General features: G+C 49.9%; 1 protein-coding gene across 1 annotated transcript in view; it reads right to left on the minus strand.

Annotated features, from left to right (window-relative positions):
* The window catches only part of NLRP2 (NLR family pyrin domain containing 2), a 34,876-nt gene that overhangs the window by 13,417 nt on the left and 1,843 nt on the right, over nt 1–19,616 (minus strand). The window contains exons 2-8 of the mRNA XM_055238787.2: nt 17,053–17,351; nt 13,104–13,148; nt 9,822–9,893; nt 5,683–5,748; nt 3,640–5,200; nt 1,825–1,995; nt 438–602 (exon numbers count right to left, since the gene is read on the minus strand). Of these exons, the coding sequence (XP_055094762.1) occupies nt 438–602; nt 1,825–1,995; nt 3,640–5,200; nt 5,683–5,748; nt 9,822–9,893; nt 13,104–13,148; nt 17,053–17,332 (2,360 nt within the window). The 5' untranslated portion in view covers nt 17,333–17,351. The remainder of the gene's footprint in view (nt 1–437; nt 603–1,824; nt 1,996–3,639; nt 5,201–5,682; nt 5,749–9,821; nt 9,894–13,103; nt 13,149–17,052; nt 17,352–19,616) is intronic.

Genomic DNA, 19,616 nt, shown 5'->3' on the forward strand with positions numbered 1-19,616 from the left:
GCAAAACCATCTCTACTAAAAGCAAAAAAATTAGCCAGGTGTGGTGGCGGGTGCCTGTAATCCCAGCTACTTGGGAGGCTGAGGCAGCAGAATTACTTGAACCCGGGAGGCAGAGGCTGCAGTGAGCCAAGATCGTGACATTGCACTTCGGCCTGGGCAACAGACCAAGACTCCATCTGAAGGAAAAAAAAAAAAAAAAGAAGATAAAGATTCTGGGAGTTTCTTTGGATTCAGGGTCCTTATATATGGTTGTCCAGGTTGTTTACTGCTCAAGGCAAGTAGAAACCCAAGTTCAGCCCATGCTGCATCCTGGGTCATCTGCCCTTAGTACTGTTTCTAGTCAGAATAATGAACTTTTTCTTATTTATACAAAATTGCCATATAAGCTTGTGGTAGCTGTTTGTATGATGAAGGATTTTAATGATTAAGACATATACCCGAGATATCGCAGGTTACATTCTGGATGTCTCAAGACCTCACACAATGTGGGAAGCATATCATTCTGGTCATTGCCTTGAAGGGTCAGATACGTTACAGTCTTGTGAGCTCGAAGAGCTAGGCAGAGGTTCCGAAGAGCATCAGCTGGGGAAATGTTTTTGAACCTAGGGAAAAGAGAATGAAAGTGAAATCTTGAGTGTGCACACCTGTATCGTACTTCAATAGAAACCAGGGGCTCAATATATTTAAACTTTAGCAACTATTTTTTCCATGTTTAAATTTTTGTCCATCTTTACAGATTTTTTTTTTCTTTTCTTTTTTTTTTTGTTGTTGACATGGAGTCCCACTCTGTCACCCAGGCTGGAGTGCAGTGGCGCAATCTTGGCTCACTGCAAGCTCCGCCTCCCGGGTTCACGCCATTCTCCTGCCTCAGCCTCTCCGAGTAGCTGGGACTACAGGCGCCCGCCACCACGCCCGGCTAATTTTTTTTGTATTTTTAGTAGAGACGGGGTTTCACTGTGGTCTCGATCTCCTGACCTCGTGATCCGCCTGCCTCGGCCTCCCAAAGTGCTGGGATTACAAGCATGAGCCACCGCGCCCGGCCTTTTTTTTTTCTTTGAGATGGAGTCTCACTCTGTCGCCCAGGCTGGAATGCAGTGGCACGATCTTGGCTCACTGCAAAGCAAACTCTGCCTCCCGGATTCAAGCAACTCCTACCCTCAGCATCCGGAGTAGCTGGGATTATAGGCACCTGCCACCACGCCTGGCAAATTTTTGTATTTTTAGTAGAGACAGGGTTTTGCCATCTTGGCCAGGCTGGTCTCGAACTCCTGACCTCAGGTGATCCCCCCGCCTTGGGCCCCCAAAGTACTGGGACTACAGGCGTGAGCCACTGTGCCCGGCCCCCCCCCCCTTTTTTTTTTTTGGAGACAGAGTCTCGCTCTGTCACTCAGGCTGGAGTCCAGTGGCAGGATCTCGGTTCACTGCAACCTCCGCCTCCTGGGTTCAAGGAATTCTCCTGCCTCAGCCTCCCAAGTAGCTGAGATTACAGGTGCCTGTCACCATGCCTGGATAATTTTTGTATTTTTAGTAGAGGCAGGGTTTTGTCATGTTGGCCAGGCTGGTCTCGAACTCCTGACCTCAAGTGATCTGTCTGCCTCAGCCTCCCGAAGTGTTGGAATTCCAGGTGTGAACCACCATGCCCAGCCCCTAGAAATTACTTTATATGATTATCCCACAAGACACCTTTAAGGACAGGACTCTCTCAATTCCCTGTGTCTTGAGCACTTAGGAGTCTAGGACAGGAATCTGAATATTGCTCCAATGTTAAAATTGTAACATTTTCACACCCTAAGGATTTTAATTCATGAATTAGTTTCTACTTACACCACTCTCTGGAGATGACAGGTGTCAGAGGCTATTTGTTCACACAGGATCCTTACTAGGGAGGCACTGAGAAAGCTATTATTGATCGTTAGACCCATCAGATCCTTATTTGAGCCAAATATGGAACAAAGGTCCGTCCAGAAAGGAAGCATGTGCTCGTCATCCTGGGATCTACAGGGAAGAGAAGGGGGTTACACCAAATGTGTGTCCATCACGGCTGAAGTATTTAGGGTTTCTCTGTGCATATACCCCTAACAAATAAGTATAACTGAAAGCTGGACCATTTAATCATTTAGCACCAACATCAGACAACTCAACACCCAAGAAGCATCACAGGAGAAAGAACCTATTCTTCTTACACAAAAATCCAGTAGAGGGTAAAAATAAGTTAAAATGCTAAGCACATCATTGATAAAAGATAGAGAATATAGACCGGGCACGGTGGCTCACACCTGTAATCCTAGCACTTTGTGAGGCTGAGGCGGGTGGATCACCTGAGGTCAGGAGTTCGAGACCTGCCTGGCCAACATGGTGAAACCCCGTCTCTACTAAAAGTACAAAAATTAGCTGGGCATGGTCCTGGGTGGCTGTAATCCCAGCTACTTATGAGGTTGAGACAGGAGAATCATTGAACCTGGTGGGGCGGAGGTTGCAGTGAGCCGAGATTGAGCCACTTCACTCCAACCTGAGAAAAAGAGTGAAACTCTGTCTCAAAAAAAAAAAAAAAAAAAAAAAAAAAAGATTGGGAATATACATATCTATACATATCAATAAGAAATATTCAGGCAGGGCGTGTGGTAGCTCATGCCTCTAATCCCAGCAGTGTTTTGGGAGTTCAAGACCAGCCTGGGCAACATAGTGAGATTCTGTGTTTCCAAAAAAACAAAACAAAACAAAACAAAACCCCTTAAGTTAGCTGGGCATGATGGTGCACACCTATTACCTGTCATCCCAGGTACTCAGGAACTTCACTTGAACCCCGAAGTTTGAGGCTGCAGTGAGCTATGATGGCACCACTGTACCACTCTGTACTCCAGCCTGAGCAACAGAGCAAGACCTTGCCTTAAAAAAATATATTTGGGCCGGGCATGGTGAATCGCACCTGTAATCCCACTTTGGGAGGCTGAGGCAGGTGGATCACCCGAGGTCAGGAGGAGTTCAAGACCAGACTGGCCAACATGGTGAGATCCCGTCTCTACTAAAAATATAAAAATTAGCCAGGCAAGGTGGCGGGTGCCTGTAGTCCCAGCTACTCAGGAGGCTGAGGCAGGAGAATCGCTTGAACCCGGGAGGCAGAGGCTGCAGTGAGCCAAGATCATGCCACTGCACTCCAGCCTGGGTGACAAAGCAAGACTCCATCCCAAAAACAAACAAACAAACAAAAGAGTCCAACAAGAGGGAATTCCTGACCCTAAGCCACAGTGCACAGGATGCTCTGGCCTCTTCCTAAGGGTGCATGGGATGAGGCTAAAGATGGGGCCGAGTGCGGTGGCTCACGCTTGTAATCCCAGCACTTTGGGAGGCCAAGGCGGGCGGATCACGAGGTCAGGAGATCGAGACCATGGTGAAACCCCATCTCTACTAAAAAAATACAAAAAATTAGCCGGGCATGGTGGTGGGCGCCTGTAGTCCCAGCTACTAGGAGAGGCTGAGGCAGGAGAATGGCGTGAACCCGGGAGGCGGAGCTTGCAGTGAGCCGAGATTGCGCCAGTGCACTCCAGCCTGGGCGACAGAGCGAGACTCCGTCTCAAAAAAAAAAAAAAAAAAAAAAAAAAAAAAAAGATGGAACGACTGGTAGACTGAAACGGTTCTTACCTCTCAGCCTCAGCGTCTGATTCAGACACAGTGACATTCTCCGGGAGCTCCGCCTTTATGACCTGCAGTGACATTTTCTGCAGGTTTCGACAGTGCTTGACACAGAATGAAGATGGCAGAACGTCTACTGCATTTAAGTGCAGGGATATTTCTTTGAACTGAGCCATCACCTCCTTCACCAGCTCCTCCTCCTGAGACTCGTACAGACAGCCGAGGAGCTCCTTCAGGTCTGTCATCGTTGAATGTCCACCCTTACAACTTATGTCGCATCGCAGCAATTCCTGTTTGATGTCTGCTGACATCCGGCAGCCAAAAGTGGCCTCCAGCTCCTTGGCTCTCTTCTCATTAGCGAGGCCGAAGGAGTAGTATCCTGCTTGAATCAGGTCGGGGTTCCTCAGTCTTTCTCCTCCGGAAAGCAGCTTCTGTACATCCCCAATGTCCCAGGCGTGGCCGTCCCTGTCCTCCTCCTCCTCCTTCTCCAGGGCGTAGAACAGCGCAGCGAGAAACTGCTGGAAGCTGAGGTGGATGAAGGAGTAGCAGCCTTTCGAGACTGTGTCCTGGCGGAGGATGTGTCCGTCCAGGAACGGGAGGAGGTCGGACTCCTGCACCCCGAGCCTTTCCAGGTCCTCTCGGTGGAGCACAGACATCTGCGCCCACAAGCCCTGCGCGGCCAGGAGGCTCAGCTTCCGCAGCGCACCCCGCAGCTGTGCGCCCTGCGGGAACCGGCTGCAGAGGAAGCGCAGGAACAGCCCCGTGCGGGTGAGGCAGGTGGGGGCCGGGTCCTTGCCCTTCTCCATCTGCAGCTTCAGAGTCGTGCACACGATCCGGCACACCGCCGGGGCCGAGCCCAGCTGGAACAGGGCCGCGTTGCTCCTCATCAGCTCAAAGGCACGCATGGCTTGGTCCTCGTCTCCAAAGTGTCTCAGGAAATAGGCCCTCCTGTCCTCCTCCAGGAAGCCCTCCACCCTTATGTAGATCGGCTCCTCCGCCAGGAGCCGGAGATCCCTCAGGGCCCGGGACCGCGTGGTGACCAGCAGGCCGGCCTTGGGTAACATACTCCTCTTCAGCAAACTCCCCAGGAGGACCGGCACCGGCTTCTGCTTCTCCCAATCCCCGCAAATGTCCTGGATCAGCGCCCCAGGTGGGGCTCCCAGCTCATCAAAGCCGTCAATCACGAACAAGATTTTCTGTGCTTGGGCTAGGATGTGTGGAATGTCATCCTGCAATTCAGGCCAGTCCCTGAAGACCAGCTCTGCAAAACTGCATGGGCCCAGGCGGCTGAGCTCCCTGCAGCTGAGGTAGAACGCGTATTTGAATTTGTGGGTGAGGTTGTCCTCTGCCCAGTCTAGCATTAGTTTCTGGGCCAGCGTGGTTTTCCCAAGGCCTGCAGGACCGTGCAGCACCACCGTGTAGGAGAAGGGCCCGGGAAGCACCCTGGGGTTGCTGAATGGGATCAGCATCTTGTATCTCTCAGCCATAACCTGGACCTCTTTGCTATCGCCAGGCCAGCTCTTCCACATCTCCCGGAACTTCGTCTTCAATATATACCTGTACCTATTGTCTTTATCATTGGTGAGGAGGGAAGGGAGAGACAGAGGATGCAATCAGTTACCCATAGAGAAAACCAAAATAACAAAATGCCTTGTGTTGGCCGGGCGCGGTAGCTTATGCCTGTAATCCCAGCCCTTCCGGAGGCTGAGGCAGGCAGATCACCTGAGGTTGGGAGTTCAAGACCAGACTGACCAACATGAAGAAACCTTGTCTCTGCTAAAAACAAAACATTAGCTGGTCATGGTGGCGCATGCCTGTAATCCCAGCTACTTGGGAGGCTGAGGCAGGCGAATTGCTTGAACCTGGGAGGCAGAGGTTGCAGTGAGTCGAGATCACGCCACAGCACTCCAGCCTGGGCAACAAGAGCAAAACTCCATCTCGATACATACATACATCAATAATGCTTTGTGTCACATAGGAAAGTTAAGAGGACTTCAAGTTTATAAAGAGAAACTTGATCCCAAGCTCACCGCAGGAAGATATGGTACAGACCTGGCTTTTCTCCTTTAAAGACTTCTTTAGTCAGGCAGGTGACATCTTCCTCCGTTTCTATAAACGCTACAAAACACAAACTCATGTGAGCTTGACACAAAATCAGGTGTATTTCCTGTGGAGTCTCAATTAGGGAAAAGAGTCAGGCTGACAGGACCCCGGGGGAGAAAACAGATAAAGCAAACAAGCTACAGATATGTTTTCCGGCCAGGCGCGGTGGCTCATGCCTATAATCCCAGCACTTTGGAAGGCTGAGGTGGGCGGATCACTTGAGCTCAGGAGTTCGAGACCACCCTGGCCAACACAGAAACCCCATCTCTACTAAAAATGCAAAAATTAGCCGCCAGGCATAGTGGCGCACGCCTGTAATCTCAGCTACTTGGGAGGCCGAGAGGCAAGAGAATTGCTTGAACCTGGGAGGTGGAGGTTGCAGTAAGAGATCGCACTACTGCACTCCACCCTGGGCAACAGAGCAAGACTCCATCTCAATAAAATAAATAAGCTTTCCTCCATGGTTCAGGGCATACAAACAAGAGGAAACAGGTCAGCTATAGGTCTGTTTGAGACAGTCTCACTATGTTGCCCAGGCTGGAGTGCAGTGGCGCAATCTCAGCTTACTGCAACCTCCGCCTCCAGGGTTCAAGCGATTCTCCTGCCTCAGCTTCCCGAGTAACTGGAATTACAGGCATGTGCCACTGAGTATAGGCTAATTTTTGTATTTTTAGTAGAGACGGGGTTTCGCCATGTTGGCCAGACCAGTCTAGAACTCCTGACCTCAGGTGATCCACCCACCTCAGCCTCCCAAAGTGCTGGGATTACAGGCGTGAAACACTGCACCCGGCCAGGTCTGCTTTTATGGTCCAGGAGATATGGCCCAAGATGTTTGGCCTTCCTGGCCAGATCACACACAGAGCTCACAAACTCCCTGCTTGCCATGAAACGCCTCAGTTTATCAAACACCTCTGCTGAAAGAAGACTGCCAAGTTAAACCCCCTGTTGACATTATCAGCCCAAGCCCTATTCTATAAAATCTGCAGGAAGCTTTGGTCTCCTGGCAATGAGCTTCTCTCATGACAACCTGCCCGCTGTGGTCTCTCTGCCAATGTCTCTTCCTGCTTTCTCCAATAAATCTGCCTTTCTTTACCTACGATTGTCTTGATAAATTTCTTTACCCGCCATGCCACCAGGCACTGTTCATCCACATTTCCCGCTGAAGCATGATGATGGAGCAGGCTCCACAGTGCCCCAAGTCGCACCGGAATTCTTTGTCAAGATTGTGTGCTAGGCCGGGCACGTGGCTCACGCCTGTAATCCCAGCACTTTGGGAGGCCGAGGCGGGAGGATCACGAGGTTAGGAGATTGAGACCATCCTGGCTAACACAGTGAAACCCCGTCTCTACTAAAATACAAAAAATTGGCCGGGCGCGGTGGCTCACGCTTGTAATCCCAGCACTTTGGGAGGCCGAGGCGGGCGGATCACGAGGTCAGGAGATCGAGACCACGGTGAAACCCCGTCTCTACTAAAAATACAAAAAATTAGCCGGGCGCGGTGGCGGGCGCCTGTAGTCCCAGCTACTCGGAGAGGCTGAGGCAGGAGAATGGCGTGAACACAGGAGGCGGAGCTTGCAGTGAGCCGAGATTGCGCCACTGCACTCCAGCCTGGGCGACAGAGCGAGACTCCGTCTCAAAAAAAAAAAAATAAATAAATAAAATAAAAATACAAAAAATTAGCTGGGCGTGGTGGCACACGCCTATACTCCCAGCTACTTGGGAAGCTGAGGCAGGAGAATCGCTTGAACCTGGGTGGTAGAAGTTGCAGTGGGCCAACATTGCACCACTGCACTCCAGTCTGGGCGACAGAGCAAGACTCTGTCTCAAGAAAAAAAAAAAAAAAAAAGATTGTGTGCTGGGAATGACATTGGCCGGGTCTAGAGAGATGAACAGGGCAAACAATTCCTTCAACCAAGTTACTCACCTCTATTCTACAGAGCCATAGCAAGAAATACTTGCTGTATCAAAAGTCAATGTGGACTAGGCATGGTGGCTCACGCCTGTAATCCCAAGCACTTTGGGAGGCCGAGGGGGGTGGATCACCTGAGCTCAGGAGTTCAAGACCAGCCTGGCCAACATGGTGAAACCCTGCGTCTACTAAAAATAAAACTAAAACATGCAAAAATTAGCCAGATGTGGTGGTGGGCGCCTATGATCCCAGCTACTCGGGAGGCTGAGGCAGAATCACTTGAACCTGGGAGGTGGAGGTTGTGGTGATCCGAGATCACACCACTGCACTCCAGCCTGGGCGACAAGGGTGAAACTCTTTCTCAAGAAAAAACAAAAATGCTACCAGGAAGATAAGAGGGAACGTGGAGTAAGCAAGGCTGATCTGAAACTGATCACAGGCTGGGTGCGGTGGTTCACACCTGTAATCCCAGCACTTTGGGAGACCGAGGTAGGTGGATCACTTGAGGTCAGGAGTTCCAGACCAACCTGGCTACCCTGGCGAAACCCCATCTGTACTAAAAACTAGCCAGGCATATAGTGGTGGGCACTTATAGTCCCAGCACCTGGGGAGGCTATGGCAGGAAGATCCCTTGAACCCGGGAGGCAGAGATTGCAGTGAGCCAAGATCGGGCCACTGCACTCCAGCCTGCGTGACAGTGAGACTCTATTTCAAAAACAAAACAGAAAAAACCTATCACAAAGTCAGCTCAGGCAGGTCACCTACCCAAAAGACTCAATTTTCTCTGTGAGTTGTTTATATTAAAGTTGTCTGAACAATGTACCATAAATACATTTATGCCTGTCAATTTTTTTTTTTTTTTTTTGAGACGGAGTCTCACGCTGTTGCCAGGCTGGAGTGCAGTGGCACGATCTTGGCTCACTGCAACCTCCACCTCCCGGGTTCAAGTGATTCTCCTGCCTCAGCCTCCTGAGTAGCTGGGACTACAGGTGCCCACCACCACACCCGGCTAATTTTTGTGTTTTTAGTAGAGTTTTCGCCATGTTGGCCAGGATGGTCTCTATCTCTTGATCTTGTGATCCACCCACCTCAGGCTCCCAAAGTGCTGGGAGATTATAGGCGTGAGCCACCACACCTGGCCACCTGTCAACTTTTAAAGAATTTAAAGAAGGCCGGGTGCGGTGGCTCACGCCTGTAATCCCAGCACTTTTGGGAGGCTGGGGGGGCGGGGCAGATCTCGAGGTCAGGAGTTCGAGACCAGCCTGACTGAGATGGTGAAATCTGTCTCTACTAAAAATACAAAAAAAATTAGCTGGGCGTGGTGGCATGCACCTGTAGTCCCAGCTACTCAGGAGGCTGAGGCAGGACAATCACTTCAATCTGGGAGGCGGAGGTTGCAGTGAACAGGAATGGTGCCACTATACTCCAGCCTGGGTGACAAGAACAAGACTTTGTCTCAAAAAAAAAAAAAAAAAAAAAATTAGCTGGGTGTGGTGGCAGGCGCCTATATCCCGGCTACTCAGGCGGCTGAGTCAGGAGAATCAGGAGAATCGCTTGGACCTGGGAGGTGGCTGTTACAGTGAGCCGAGATCACGCTATTGCATTCCAGCTTGAGCGACAGAGAAACTGTCTCAAAACAAAAACAAAGGCTGGGCGCGGTGGCTCACACTTGTAATCCCAGCACTTTGGGAGGCCGAGGCGGGTGGATCACGAGGTCAGGAGATTGAGACCACGGTGAAACCCCGTCTCTACTAAAAATACAAAAAATTAGCCCGGCGTGGTGGCGGGCGCCTGTAGTCCCAGCTACTTGGAGAGGCTGAGGCAGGAGAATGGCGTGAACTCGGGAGGCGGAGCTTGCAGAGCTGAGATCTCGCCACTGCACTCCAGCCCGGGTGACAGAGCAAGACTCGGTCTCAAAACAAAAACAAAAACAAAAACTAAAACTCTTTGCACCGTGCTCCTAACTTTCTACAAACTGAGTTCTAATTCTCTGCAACGTTCGTTCTTCCCTCTATTCTTATGGAAGGGAGGTTGGCATTCTCCGGGAGACAGTGGGCAAATTAAGAAGAGTGGAGAGAAAGATTGAAGAGAGATGGGGTTCTTCAAAGGAACAGGAGAAAGCAGCAAGAAGGGGCGGCTTCCCTCGGCTGACTCCAGCGTCGGAGGTCCTGACACCCACCTAGTGCTTCTGCTTCGAAGCGTTCCAGCATTTCCTCCAGGTCTAGAGGTGGTCGTTCTTTCCGTGTTACCCCTGAAGAAAAAGGGGGGGCATTACAGGCCTGTTGCTGTGCTGGCAGTGGGACTCCAAGATGGCTCAAGTTCGACCACTGAGTCTCAATAGTTAAATCTAGATTAGGTAATTTACTAGATTACTAAAAAGGATGTGGACAAGGTACTGGATGTAAAAGTGAAAGTACATTAGGCCATGATCCCAGGTTTACATGCCTTTCTGGTGAGAATTCCTAAGTAGTTCAGAACACACGGTGTGAAAGACACACACACACACACACACACACACACACACACACAGTACTCATGCATAAGGCCACTGGAAAGGCTTTGAGGATTAACCGCCTAGTTTTTCTTTTTTTTGAGATGTAGTTTCGCTCTTGTTGCCCAGGCTGGAGTGCAATGGTGTGATCTCGGCTCCCTGCAACCTCCGCCTCCTGAGTTCAAGTGATTCTCCTGCCTCAGCCTCCCGAGTAGCTGGGATTACAGGCATGCGCCACCGTACCTGGCGAATTTTGTATTTTTAGTACACACAGGGTTTCTCCATGTTGGTCAAGCTGGTCTCAAACTCCCAACCTCAGGTGATCTGCCTGCCGGGCCTAACTCCTTAGTTTCTGATGAGGTAAATAAATTTAAAATGAACTGGGAAAGAATGTAAGAAGAAGGTGGAATCAGCCGGGCGTGGTGGCTCACGCCTGTAATCCCAACACTTTGGGAGGCCGAGGCAGGTAGATCATGAGGTCAGGAGATCGAGACCATCCTGGCCAACATGGTGAAGCCCCATCTCTACTAAAACAAAAAATTAGCCGGGATGGTGGTGTGTACCTGTAAGTCCCAGCTACTTGGGAGGCTGAAGCAGGGGAATTGCAGGAGGCGGAGACTGCAGTGAGCCGAGATCGCTCCACTGCACTTCAGCCTGGCAACAGAGCAAGCGAGACTCTGTTTCAAAAAAAAAATAAAATAAAATAAAAATAAAAAGAGAACAAGGTGGAATCCTAATAAGAGTATCTGCAGCTTAACCCTGGATAATGAAGGGGCGAGTCCGTGGAACTCCTGAAAAAGATGCTGGGGAGGCAACTGGACACAGGCATGTGAACTTCAGGACAAAGGCTGGTCTGAGAAGAGCCTTTCGAGTCTTCACCACCAGGTGAGGTGGCTCACGCCTATAATCCCAGCACTCTGTGAGGCCGAGGCAGACAGATCACTTGAGGTCAGGACTTTGAGACCAGCCTGGCCAACATGGTGAAACCCTGTCTCTACTAAAAATACAAAAATTAGCCAGGCGTGGTGGTAGGTGCCTGTAATCCCAGCTACTCGGGAGGCTAAGGCAGGAGAATCACTTGAACCTAGGAGGCAGAGGCTGCAGTGAGATTGTACCCCTGCACTCCAGCCTGGGTGACAGAGCAAGACTCTGTCTCAAAAAAGGTCTTCATAGGCCAGGCGCGGTGGCTCAAGCCTGTAATCCCAGCACTTTGGGAGGCAGAGGCGGGCGGATCACGAGGTCAGGAGATCGAGACCATCCTGGCTAACATGGTGAAACCCTGTCTCTACTAAAAATACAAAAAAATTAGCTGGGCGTGGTGGCGGGCACCTGTAGTCCCAGCTACTCGGAGAGGCTGAGGCAGGAGAATGGCGTGAACCCGGGAGGCGGAGCTTGCAGTGAGCCGAGATCGCGCCACTGCACTCCAGCCTGGGTGACACAGCAAGACTCCATCTCAAAAAAAAAGAAAAGAAAAAAAAAAAAAAAAAAAAGGTCTTCATGAGACCGGGCGCAGTGAGTGACTCACACCTGTAATCCCAGTACTTTGGGAGGCTGAGGCAGGTGGATCACGAGGTCAAGAGTTCAAGCCCAGCCTGGCCAACATGGTGAAACCCCATCTTTACTAAAATTACAAAAATTAGCTGGGCTTGGTGGCAGACGCCTGTAATCCTAGCTACTCGGGAGGCTGAGGCAAGAGAATCGCTTGAACCGGGAGGCAGAGGTCAGAGGTTGCAGTGAGCCGAGATCATGCCACTGCATTCCATCCTGGGCAACAGAGTGAGACTTTGTCCAAAAAAAAAAAGTCTTCATGGCCAGGTGTGGTGAATCATGTCTGTAATGCCAGCACTTTGGGAGGCCACGGTGGGAGGATCACTTGTGACCAGGAGTTTGACACCATATCTGGCAACATAGTGAAACTGTCCCTACCAAAAATACAAATATTAGTCAGGTGTGGCAGTGCACACCTGTAGTCCCAGCTACTCAGGAGGCTGAGGTAAGAGGATCTCTGGAGCCTGGAAGGTTGAGGCTGCAATGAGCTATGACTGTGCCACTGCAATCAAGCCAGAGCAACACAGCAAGACTCTATCTCAAAAAACAATCTTCAGGATATAAGTAGCTGATAAGGGCCAGGTGTCATGGCTCACACCTGTACCCCAGCAGTTTGGAAGGGTGAGGCGGGAGGACTGATTGAGTTTAGTAATTCGAGACCAGCCTGGGCAACATAGCAAGACCGTCTCTACAAAAAGTGAAAAAAATTAGTCAGGCGTGGTGGCGGGTGCCTGTGGTCCCAGCTACTCAGGAGGCTGAGGCAGGAGGATCACCAGAGCCTGGGAGGGCAAGGCTGCAGTGAGCCATGATTGCACCACGGCACTCCAGCCTAAGAGACAGAGTGAAGCCCTGTTTCAAAAAAAAAAGGCCGGGTATGGTGACTCACGCTTATAATCCCAGCATTTTGGGACACTGAGGTGGGCAGATCACTTGAGGTCAGGAGTTCAAGACCAGCCTGGCCAACACGGTGAAACCCCATCTCTACAAAAAACACAAAAAATTAGCCAGGACTGGTGACCGGCACCTGTAATCCCAGCTACTCCAGAGGCTGAAGCAGGAGAACTGCTCGAACCCGGGAGGTGGAGGTTGCAGTCAGCCGAGGTTGTATCACTGCACTTCAGCCTAGGTGACAGAGCAAGCCTCCATCTCAAAAAAGCAAAGTCTCTAGCTTATCCAGATTCAAAGGCCAAGCTTACCCTTCCCTGCTTTGTATGTACTTATAGATTTCCAACAAATGCTATCGTGTTTCGGCTTCCCAGGTCTTACTGCTACGCACCTGCATGACCAGCTCCGCCCTGGGAGCAGGGGTGTGAACTCCGGCATTTCTCTGCATTCTTAGTGCTCAGCACATTCTCCTTAAAACAAAGGCCCGAGTCCCCAGATCTCACATGAAGAATAAAAGTTGTAAATGAGGTAACTTACCTAATGATAGAGGCTTGTTTTTATTAAACGATTTCAAAGCTGCTTCTGAAAAAGAAGGGGGGAAAAATTTTGCATTTAACATAAGCTCAAGATTTTATTGCCTTCATAAAAGAAAAGATGACACTTAGAACTGGATCACTTGTTCCTTTCTCTTACCTCCTTCCAGTTCAAAATGCTTGCATCTTTTTTTTTTTTTTGAGACAGAGTGTCACTCTGTCACCCAGGCTGGAGTGGCACGATCTTGGTTCACTGCTACCTCTGCCTCCCAGGTTCAAGCGATTCTCCTGCCTCAGCCTCCTGAGTAGCTGGGACTACAGGCATACACCACCAATGCCCGGCTAAGTTTTGTATTTTTAGTAGAGATAGGGTTTCACCATTTTGGCCAGGCTGGTCTCAAACTCCTGACCTTGTGATCCACCCACCTTGGCCTCCCAAAGTGTTGGGATTACAGGCGTGAGCCACCACGCTCGGCTGCTTGTATCTTTTAATAGCCAGCATTCTTATATCTGCAGTTGGGCTCAAGGCACTCGATGAGCCTTAGCACAATCTTCTTTGTAGTTTTTAGCTTTTTTCCGGAAAATCGGCTTAGTATGCCCACCATAGCCACTCTGCTTCCTGTCATAACACTGCTTCCCCTGGGCATACCAAGAATCCTTGCCCTGTGTCACTTTGTGGGGCTGGTGCTTGCCATACTTCTTACAGAAAGTCTGGCGGGTTTTAGGAACATTCACCATGTTTGTGCGAGCGCTATCGGCATGGAAAGAAAATTTGCATCTTTTTCAGAGCCCAGACCCTCATAAGTTTACAACTCTCTGGGTTTCCTCCTGCTGTTTTCAAACTTGTAACCTCCGGAGGCCAGCTAGAGTTAAAAACCCTCGGCCCGGCATGGTTGCTCACACCTGTAATCCCAACACTTTGGGAGGCCAAGGTGGGCAGATCACCTGAGGTCGGTAGTTCGAGACCAGTCTGGTCAACATGGTGAAACCCCGTCTCTACTAAAATACAAAAATTAGCGGGCGTGGTGGTAGGCGCCTGTAATCCCAGCTACTCTGGAGGCTGAGGCAGGAGAATCACTTAAACCCGGGAGGAGGAGGTCGCAGTGAGCCGAGATTGTGCCATTCTACTCTAGCCTGGGCGACAAGAGTGAAACTTCGTCTCAAAACCAAAACCAAACCAAAAAAACAAACCCTCATCCATCGTTAAAGACAGGAAACATTATGCTAAAAAGTGATCTCTAGCTGAAATAAAACTGGCAATTTTTAAATAAAAAGATAGGATTTCCTTAAGTTTGAGGAGTATTCCATTATGTAATTAATACCATGTTTTCTTTTTTTTTTTTTTGAGATGGAGTCTTGCTGTCACCCAGGCTGGAGTGCAGTGGCACAATCTTGGCTCACTGCAACCTCTGACTCCCTGGTTCAAGTGATCCTCCTGCCTCAGCCTCCCAAGTAGCTGGGACTACAGGAGTGTGCCACTATGCCCGGATAATTTTTTTATATTTTTAGTAGAGACAGGGTTTCACCACGTTGGCCAGGCTGGTCTCAAACTCCTGGCCTCAAGTGATCCACCCGCCTTGGCCTCCCAAAGTGCTGGGATTACAGGCGTGAGCCACCGCGCCCGGCCTACCATGTTTCCTTTTTGAGGCTTGGGGTCCCAACAATCTTACAACCCAGGCAGTAGGCAGGGTACCCAATGGGCACATTTTCTATTCATCCACTGATGGTCACTTAGACTGACTCTATATCTTGGTTACTGTAAATAAAGCTGCACTGGCCAGGCACTGTGGCTCATGTTTCTGATCCCAGGACTTTGGGAAGCCAAGGCAGGAGGATCGGTTGAGCCCATAGAAGTTCGAGACCAGCATGGGCAACATGGTGAAACCCTATCTCTACAAAAAAAAAAAAAAAAAAAAAAAAAAAAAAAAAAATACAAGAATCAGCGAGGTGTGGTGGGAGGCTATAGTGGCAGGATTGCTCAAGTCTGGGAGGTTGAGGCTGCAGTGAGCTGTGATTGCCCCATTGTACTCCAGCCTGATCAACAAAACGAGACCCCATTTCAAAAAAAAGTGTAGCTGGACATGGTGGCTCACACCTGTAATTCCAGCACATTGGGAAGCCGAGGCGGGTTGATCACATGGTCAGGAGTTCAAGACCAGCCTGGCCAACATAGTGAAACCCCATCTCTATTAAAATACAAAATTTAGGGCCAGGCGCAGTGGCTCACACCTGTAATCCCAGCACTTTGGGAGGCTGAGGCAGGCGGATCACCTGAGGTCGGGAGTTCGAGATCAGCCTGACCAACATGGAGAAACACCGTCTCTACTAAAAATACAAAATTAGCCAGGCGTGGTGGCACATGCCTATAATCCCAGCTACTAGGGAGGCTGAGGCAGGAGAATCGCTTGAACCTGGGAGGCGGAGGTTGCGGTGAGCCGAGATCGTGCCATTGCACTCCAGCCTGGGCAACAAGAGTGAAACTCCGTCTCAAAAAAAAACACAAAAAAACAAAATTTAGCCAGGCGCAGTGGTAGGTGCCTGTAAAATCCCAGCTACTCAAGAGGCTGATGCAGGAGAATCGCTTGAACCTGGGGGGCAGGAGTTGCAATAAGCTGAGATTGTGCCACTGCACTCCATCCTGGGCGACAGAGTGAGACTTGTCTCAAACAAACAAAAAAAAAACCGTAAAAAAAAGTTATGGGGTAGAAAGTTTAGAGTTGTTTTAAATGCACTTGCTAGCTGGGTGCGGTGGCTCACGCCTGTAATCCCAACACTTTGGGAGGCCAAGGCGGGCAGATCACGAGGTCAGGACATCGAGACTATCCTGGCTAACATGGTGAAACCCCATCTCTTGTTTAAAATACAAAAAAAAAAAAAAAAAAAAAATCAGCCGGGCGCGGTGGCTCACGCTTGTAATCCCAGCACTTTGGGAGGCCGAGGTGGGCGGATCACGAGGTCAGGAGATCGAGACCACGGTGAAACCCCGTCTCCACTAAAAATACAAAAAAAATTAGCCGGGCATGGTGGCGGGCGCCTGTAGTCCCAGCTACTCGGAGAGGCTGAGGCAGGAGAATGGCGTGAACCCGGGAGGTGGAGCTTGCAGCGAGCTGAGATTGCGCCACTGCACTCCAGCCTGGGCGACAGAGCGAGACTCCGTCTCAAAAAAAAAAAAAAAAAAAAAAAAAAAAAAAAAAAAATCAGCCAGGCGTGGTGGGACATGCCTGTAATCCCGGCTACTCGGGAGGCTGAGGCAGGAGAATCGCTTGAACCCAGGAGGCGGAGGTTGCAGTGAGCCGAGATCGTGCCACTAAACTCCAGCCTGGGTGACAGTGAGATCCTCTCTCAAGAAGAGTTAAATAACCATAGTTCATGTGCATTTTATTGTATTGTTATTTTTAATTGTCTTTGCCCCCATTATTTTTGATCTAGGATTAGTTAAGTTCACAGATATGTTAGGCCAACTGTACGATACCTGAAAGGGATAGAAACAGGTAGAAAATAAGGACCAGGACAGACACCAGGGTTTATGAAGATCCAGCACCTGTGTTCAGAACAAGCAGTCCCTCTCCAAGCCTCAATGCCGTTTTTTTTTTTTTTGAGATGGAATTTTGCTCTTGTTGCCCAGGCTGGGGTGCAATGGCGTGATCTCAGCTCATAGCAACCCCCGCCTCCTGGGTTCAAGTGATCTCCTGCCTCCGCCTCCTGAGTAGCTGGGATTACAGGTGTCTGCCACCACGCCCAGCTAATTTTTGTATTTTTAGTAGAGATGCTGTTTCACCATGTTGGTCACGCTGGTCTCAAACTCCTGACCCTCAGGTGATCCAACCACCTCGGCCTCCCAAAGTGCTGGGATGACAGGCGTGAGCGAGCGTGCCTGGCCTTCTGAATTTCTAAAGTCCTGGAGAGGACGCCTGCTTCCTCCTAGGACACAGGGTGGACCGATTTCCACTCACCTCTGAGTTCGTCCTTTGCACTCTCAGACAGATCCATTCGGTGCATCTTTTCAAAGACCTGGATGGTCGCCATCTCCACCCAGTAGCTGTGACAATGGCTGGTAAGGATTTCTGCCAGTTGCTTTCTATCAGCTTTGTCTACCTCCTTGTGGGGGATCTTCTGGAGCTCATTTGCCAGGGAGACGGTCATGATCAGAGACTTGAACTTGCTCAACTCATCCTGGCTGAGCTGCTCCAGGAGAGCCGGCAGGTTGAAGCCCATCGGCCCCGGAGACACCATCTTGTCCCACGTGGGAGCTCTGATGAGAATTAAGGGAGGAATGGAGAGGGATGGTGATTAGCACTCCTGTCTCAAATGCCAGTCCCCACTGTGCCATGAACGAGGACACTCACCATCTACCCTGCTTCTTCAAGAATAAACTCCCAGCCTGGGCAACATAGTGAGACCCCCATCTCCACAAAAAATAAATTAGCAGTGGGTGGTGGTACATGCCTGTAGGCCCAGCTACTCAGGAGGCTGTGATGGGAGGATCGCTTGAGCCTGGGAGATTGAAACTGCAGTGAGCCTTGATTGTGCCACTGCACTCCCATCTGGACAACAGAGCAAGACCTCAGCTCATTTTATTTTTATTTACTTATTTTTGAGACAGTTTCACTCTGCTGCCCAGGCTGGAGTGCAGTAGTATGATCTCAGTTCACTGCAACCTCCGCCTCCCAGGTTCAAACAATTCTCCTGCCTCAGCCTCCCGAGTAGCTGGGATTATGGGCACCCACCACCACGCTCGGATACTTTTTGTTTTTTTTTTTTTGTTTTTTTTTTTTTTGGTTTTTTTTGAGACAGAGTCTTACTTTGTCACCCTGGCTGGAGTGCAGTGCTGCAATCTCGGCTCACTGCAACCTCTATCTCCCGGATTCAAGCAATTCTCCTGTCTCAGCCTCCCGAGTAGCTGGGATTACAGGCATTCACCACTATGCCCAGCTAATTTTTTGTATTTTTAGTAGAGATGGGGGGGGGTTTCACCAAGTTGGCCAGGCTGGTCTCGAACTCCTGACCTCGTGATTCACCTGCCTCGGTGCCCAGCTAGTTTTTCTAATTGCAAAATAACCAGCTACTGTCAGGGTTTTCCCTGAGGGGCTGCTCAGGTTCTAAAAGTTAACCTATAAAGCAAAAACACTCTCTCATTATAGCAAAGTAGTAATACAACAATGAAAGGACAAGCATAGATCGGATGAGGAAGTGGGGAGCTATGTGGATCACCCAGGAGACAAGACACTTCGTGAAAACTGGGGTGAATATGAAAATGCAAACACACAGCCGGACGCAGTGGCTCACGCCTGTAATCCCAGCACTTTGGGAGGCCGAGGTGGGCGGATCACGAGGTCAGGAGATCGAGACCACAGTGAAACCCTGTCTCTACTAAAAATACAAAAAATTAGCCGGGTCTGGTGGCGGGCACCCGTAGTTCCAGCTACTTGGGAGGCTGAGGCAGGAGAATTGCTTGAACCCGGGAGTGGGAGGCAGAGGTTGTGGTGAGCCAACATGGTGCCATTGCACTCCAGCCTGGGGCGACAAGAGTGAAACTGTCTCAAAAAAAAAAAAAAAAAAAAAAAGGCTTGAAGATGCGTTAGTGGTGGAGCCTGGTTTCAGGACACAGGTGTGTGGCTTTTACTTTACTGAAGCTGGCCGGGGGGCCATGGCTCACACCTGGAACCCCAACACTTTGGGAAGCCAAGGCAGGAGGATTGCTTGGAGTTTGAGACCAGCCTGGGCAACATGGCAAGAACCTGTCTCTACAAAAAAAATACAAAAAAAAAAAAAAAATGTGCTGGGCATAGTGGCATGCACCTGTGGTCCCAGCTACTGAGGAGGCTGAGGTGGGAGGATCACCTGAGCCAGAGAAGTTAAGGCTGCAGTGAGCTGCGATCGCACCACTGCACTCCAGCCTGGTAAAACAAACAAAAACACAACACTGGGGGTGGTGGCTGATGTTTGTAATCCCCGAACTTTGGGAAGCTGAGGTGGGTGGATCACTCCAGTCCAGAAGTTCCAGACAAGCCTGGCAACATAAGACCCTGTCTCTATTTTAAAAACAACAGCAGGACCGGGTGGGATGGCTCACACCTGTAATCCCAGCACTTTGGGAGGCCGAGGCGGGAGGATCACCTGAGGTCTGGAGCTTGAGACCAGCCTGGCCAACATAGTGAAACCCTATATCGACTAAAAATACGAAAATTAGCCGCGTGGTGACAGGCGGCTGTAGTCTCAGCTACTTAAGAGGCTGAGGCACGAGAATTGCTTGAACCTGGGAGGTGGAGGCTGCAGTAAGCTGAGATAGCACCATTGTACTCCAGCCTGGGCAACAGAGCTAGACTTTGTCTCAAAAAAAAAAAAAAAAAAAAAAAAAATAGCACCAACAAAAACTTTACAGAAAGGGTATAGCACCTCTCTAGATGATAGCTGTGAATAACTTGAGAATGGCAACTGGCATAGGTATTTGCATAAGACTCAGGTCTGGAAGCTGGACTAAAACAATGCTAAAGAGGCTTCGTCACCTCAATGAATA

The sequence above is a fragment of the Symphalangus syndactylus genome, chromosome 13 (genome assembly GCF_028878055.3).
Source record: "Symphalangus syndactylus isolate Jambi chromosome 13, NHGRI_mSymSyn1-v2.1_pri, whole genome shotgun sequence".
NCBI classification, from domain to species: Eukaryota; Metazoa; Chordata; class Mammalia; order Primates; family Hylobatidae; genus Symphalangus; species Symphalangus syndactylus.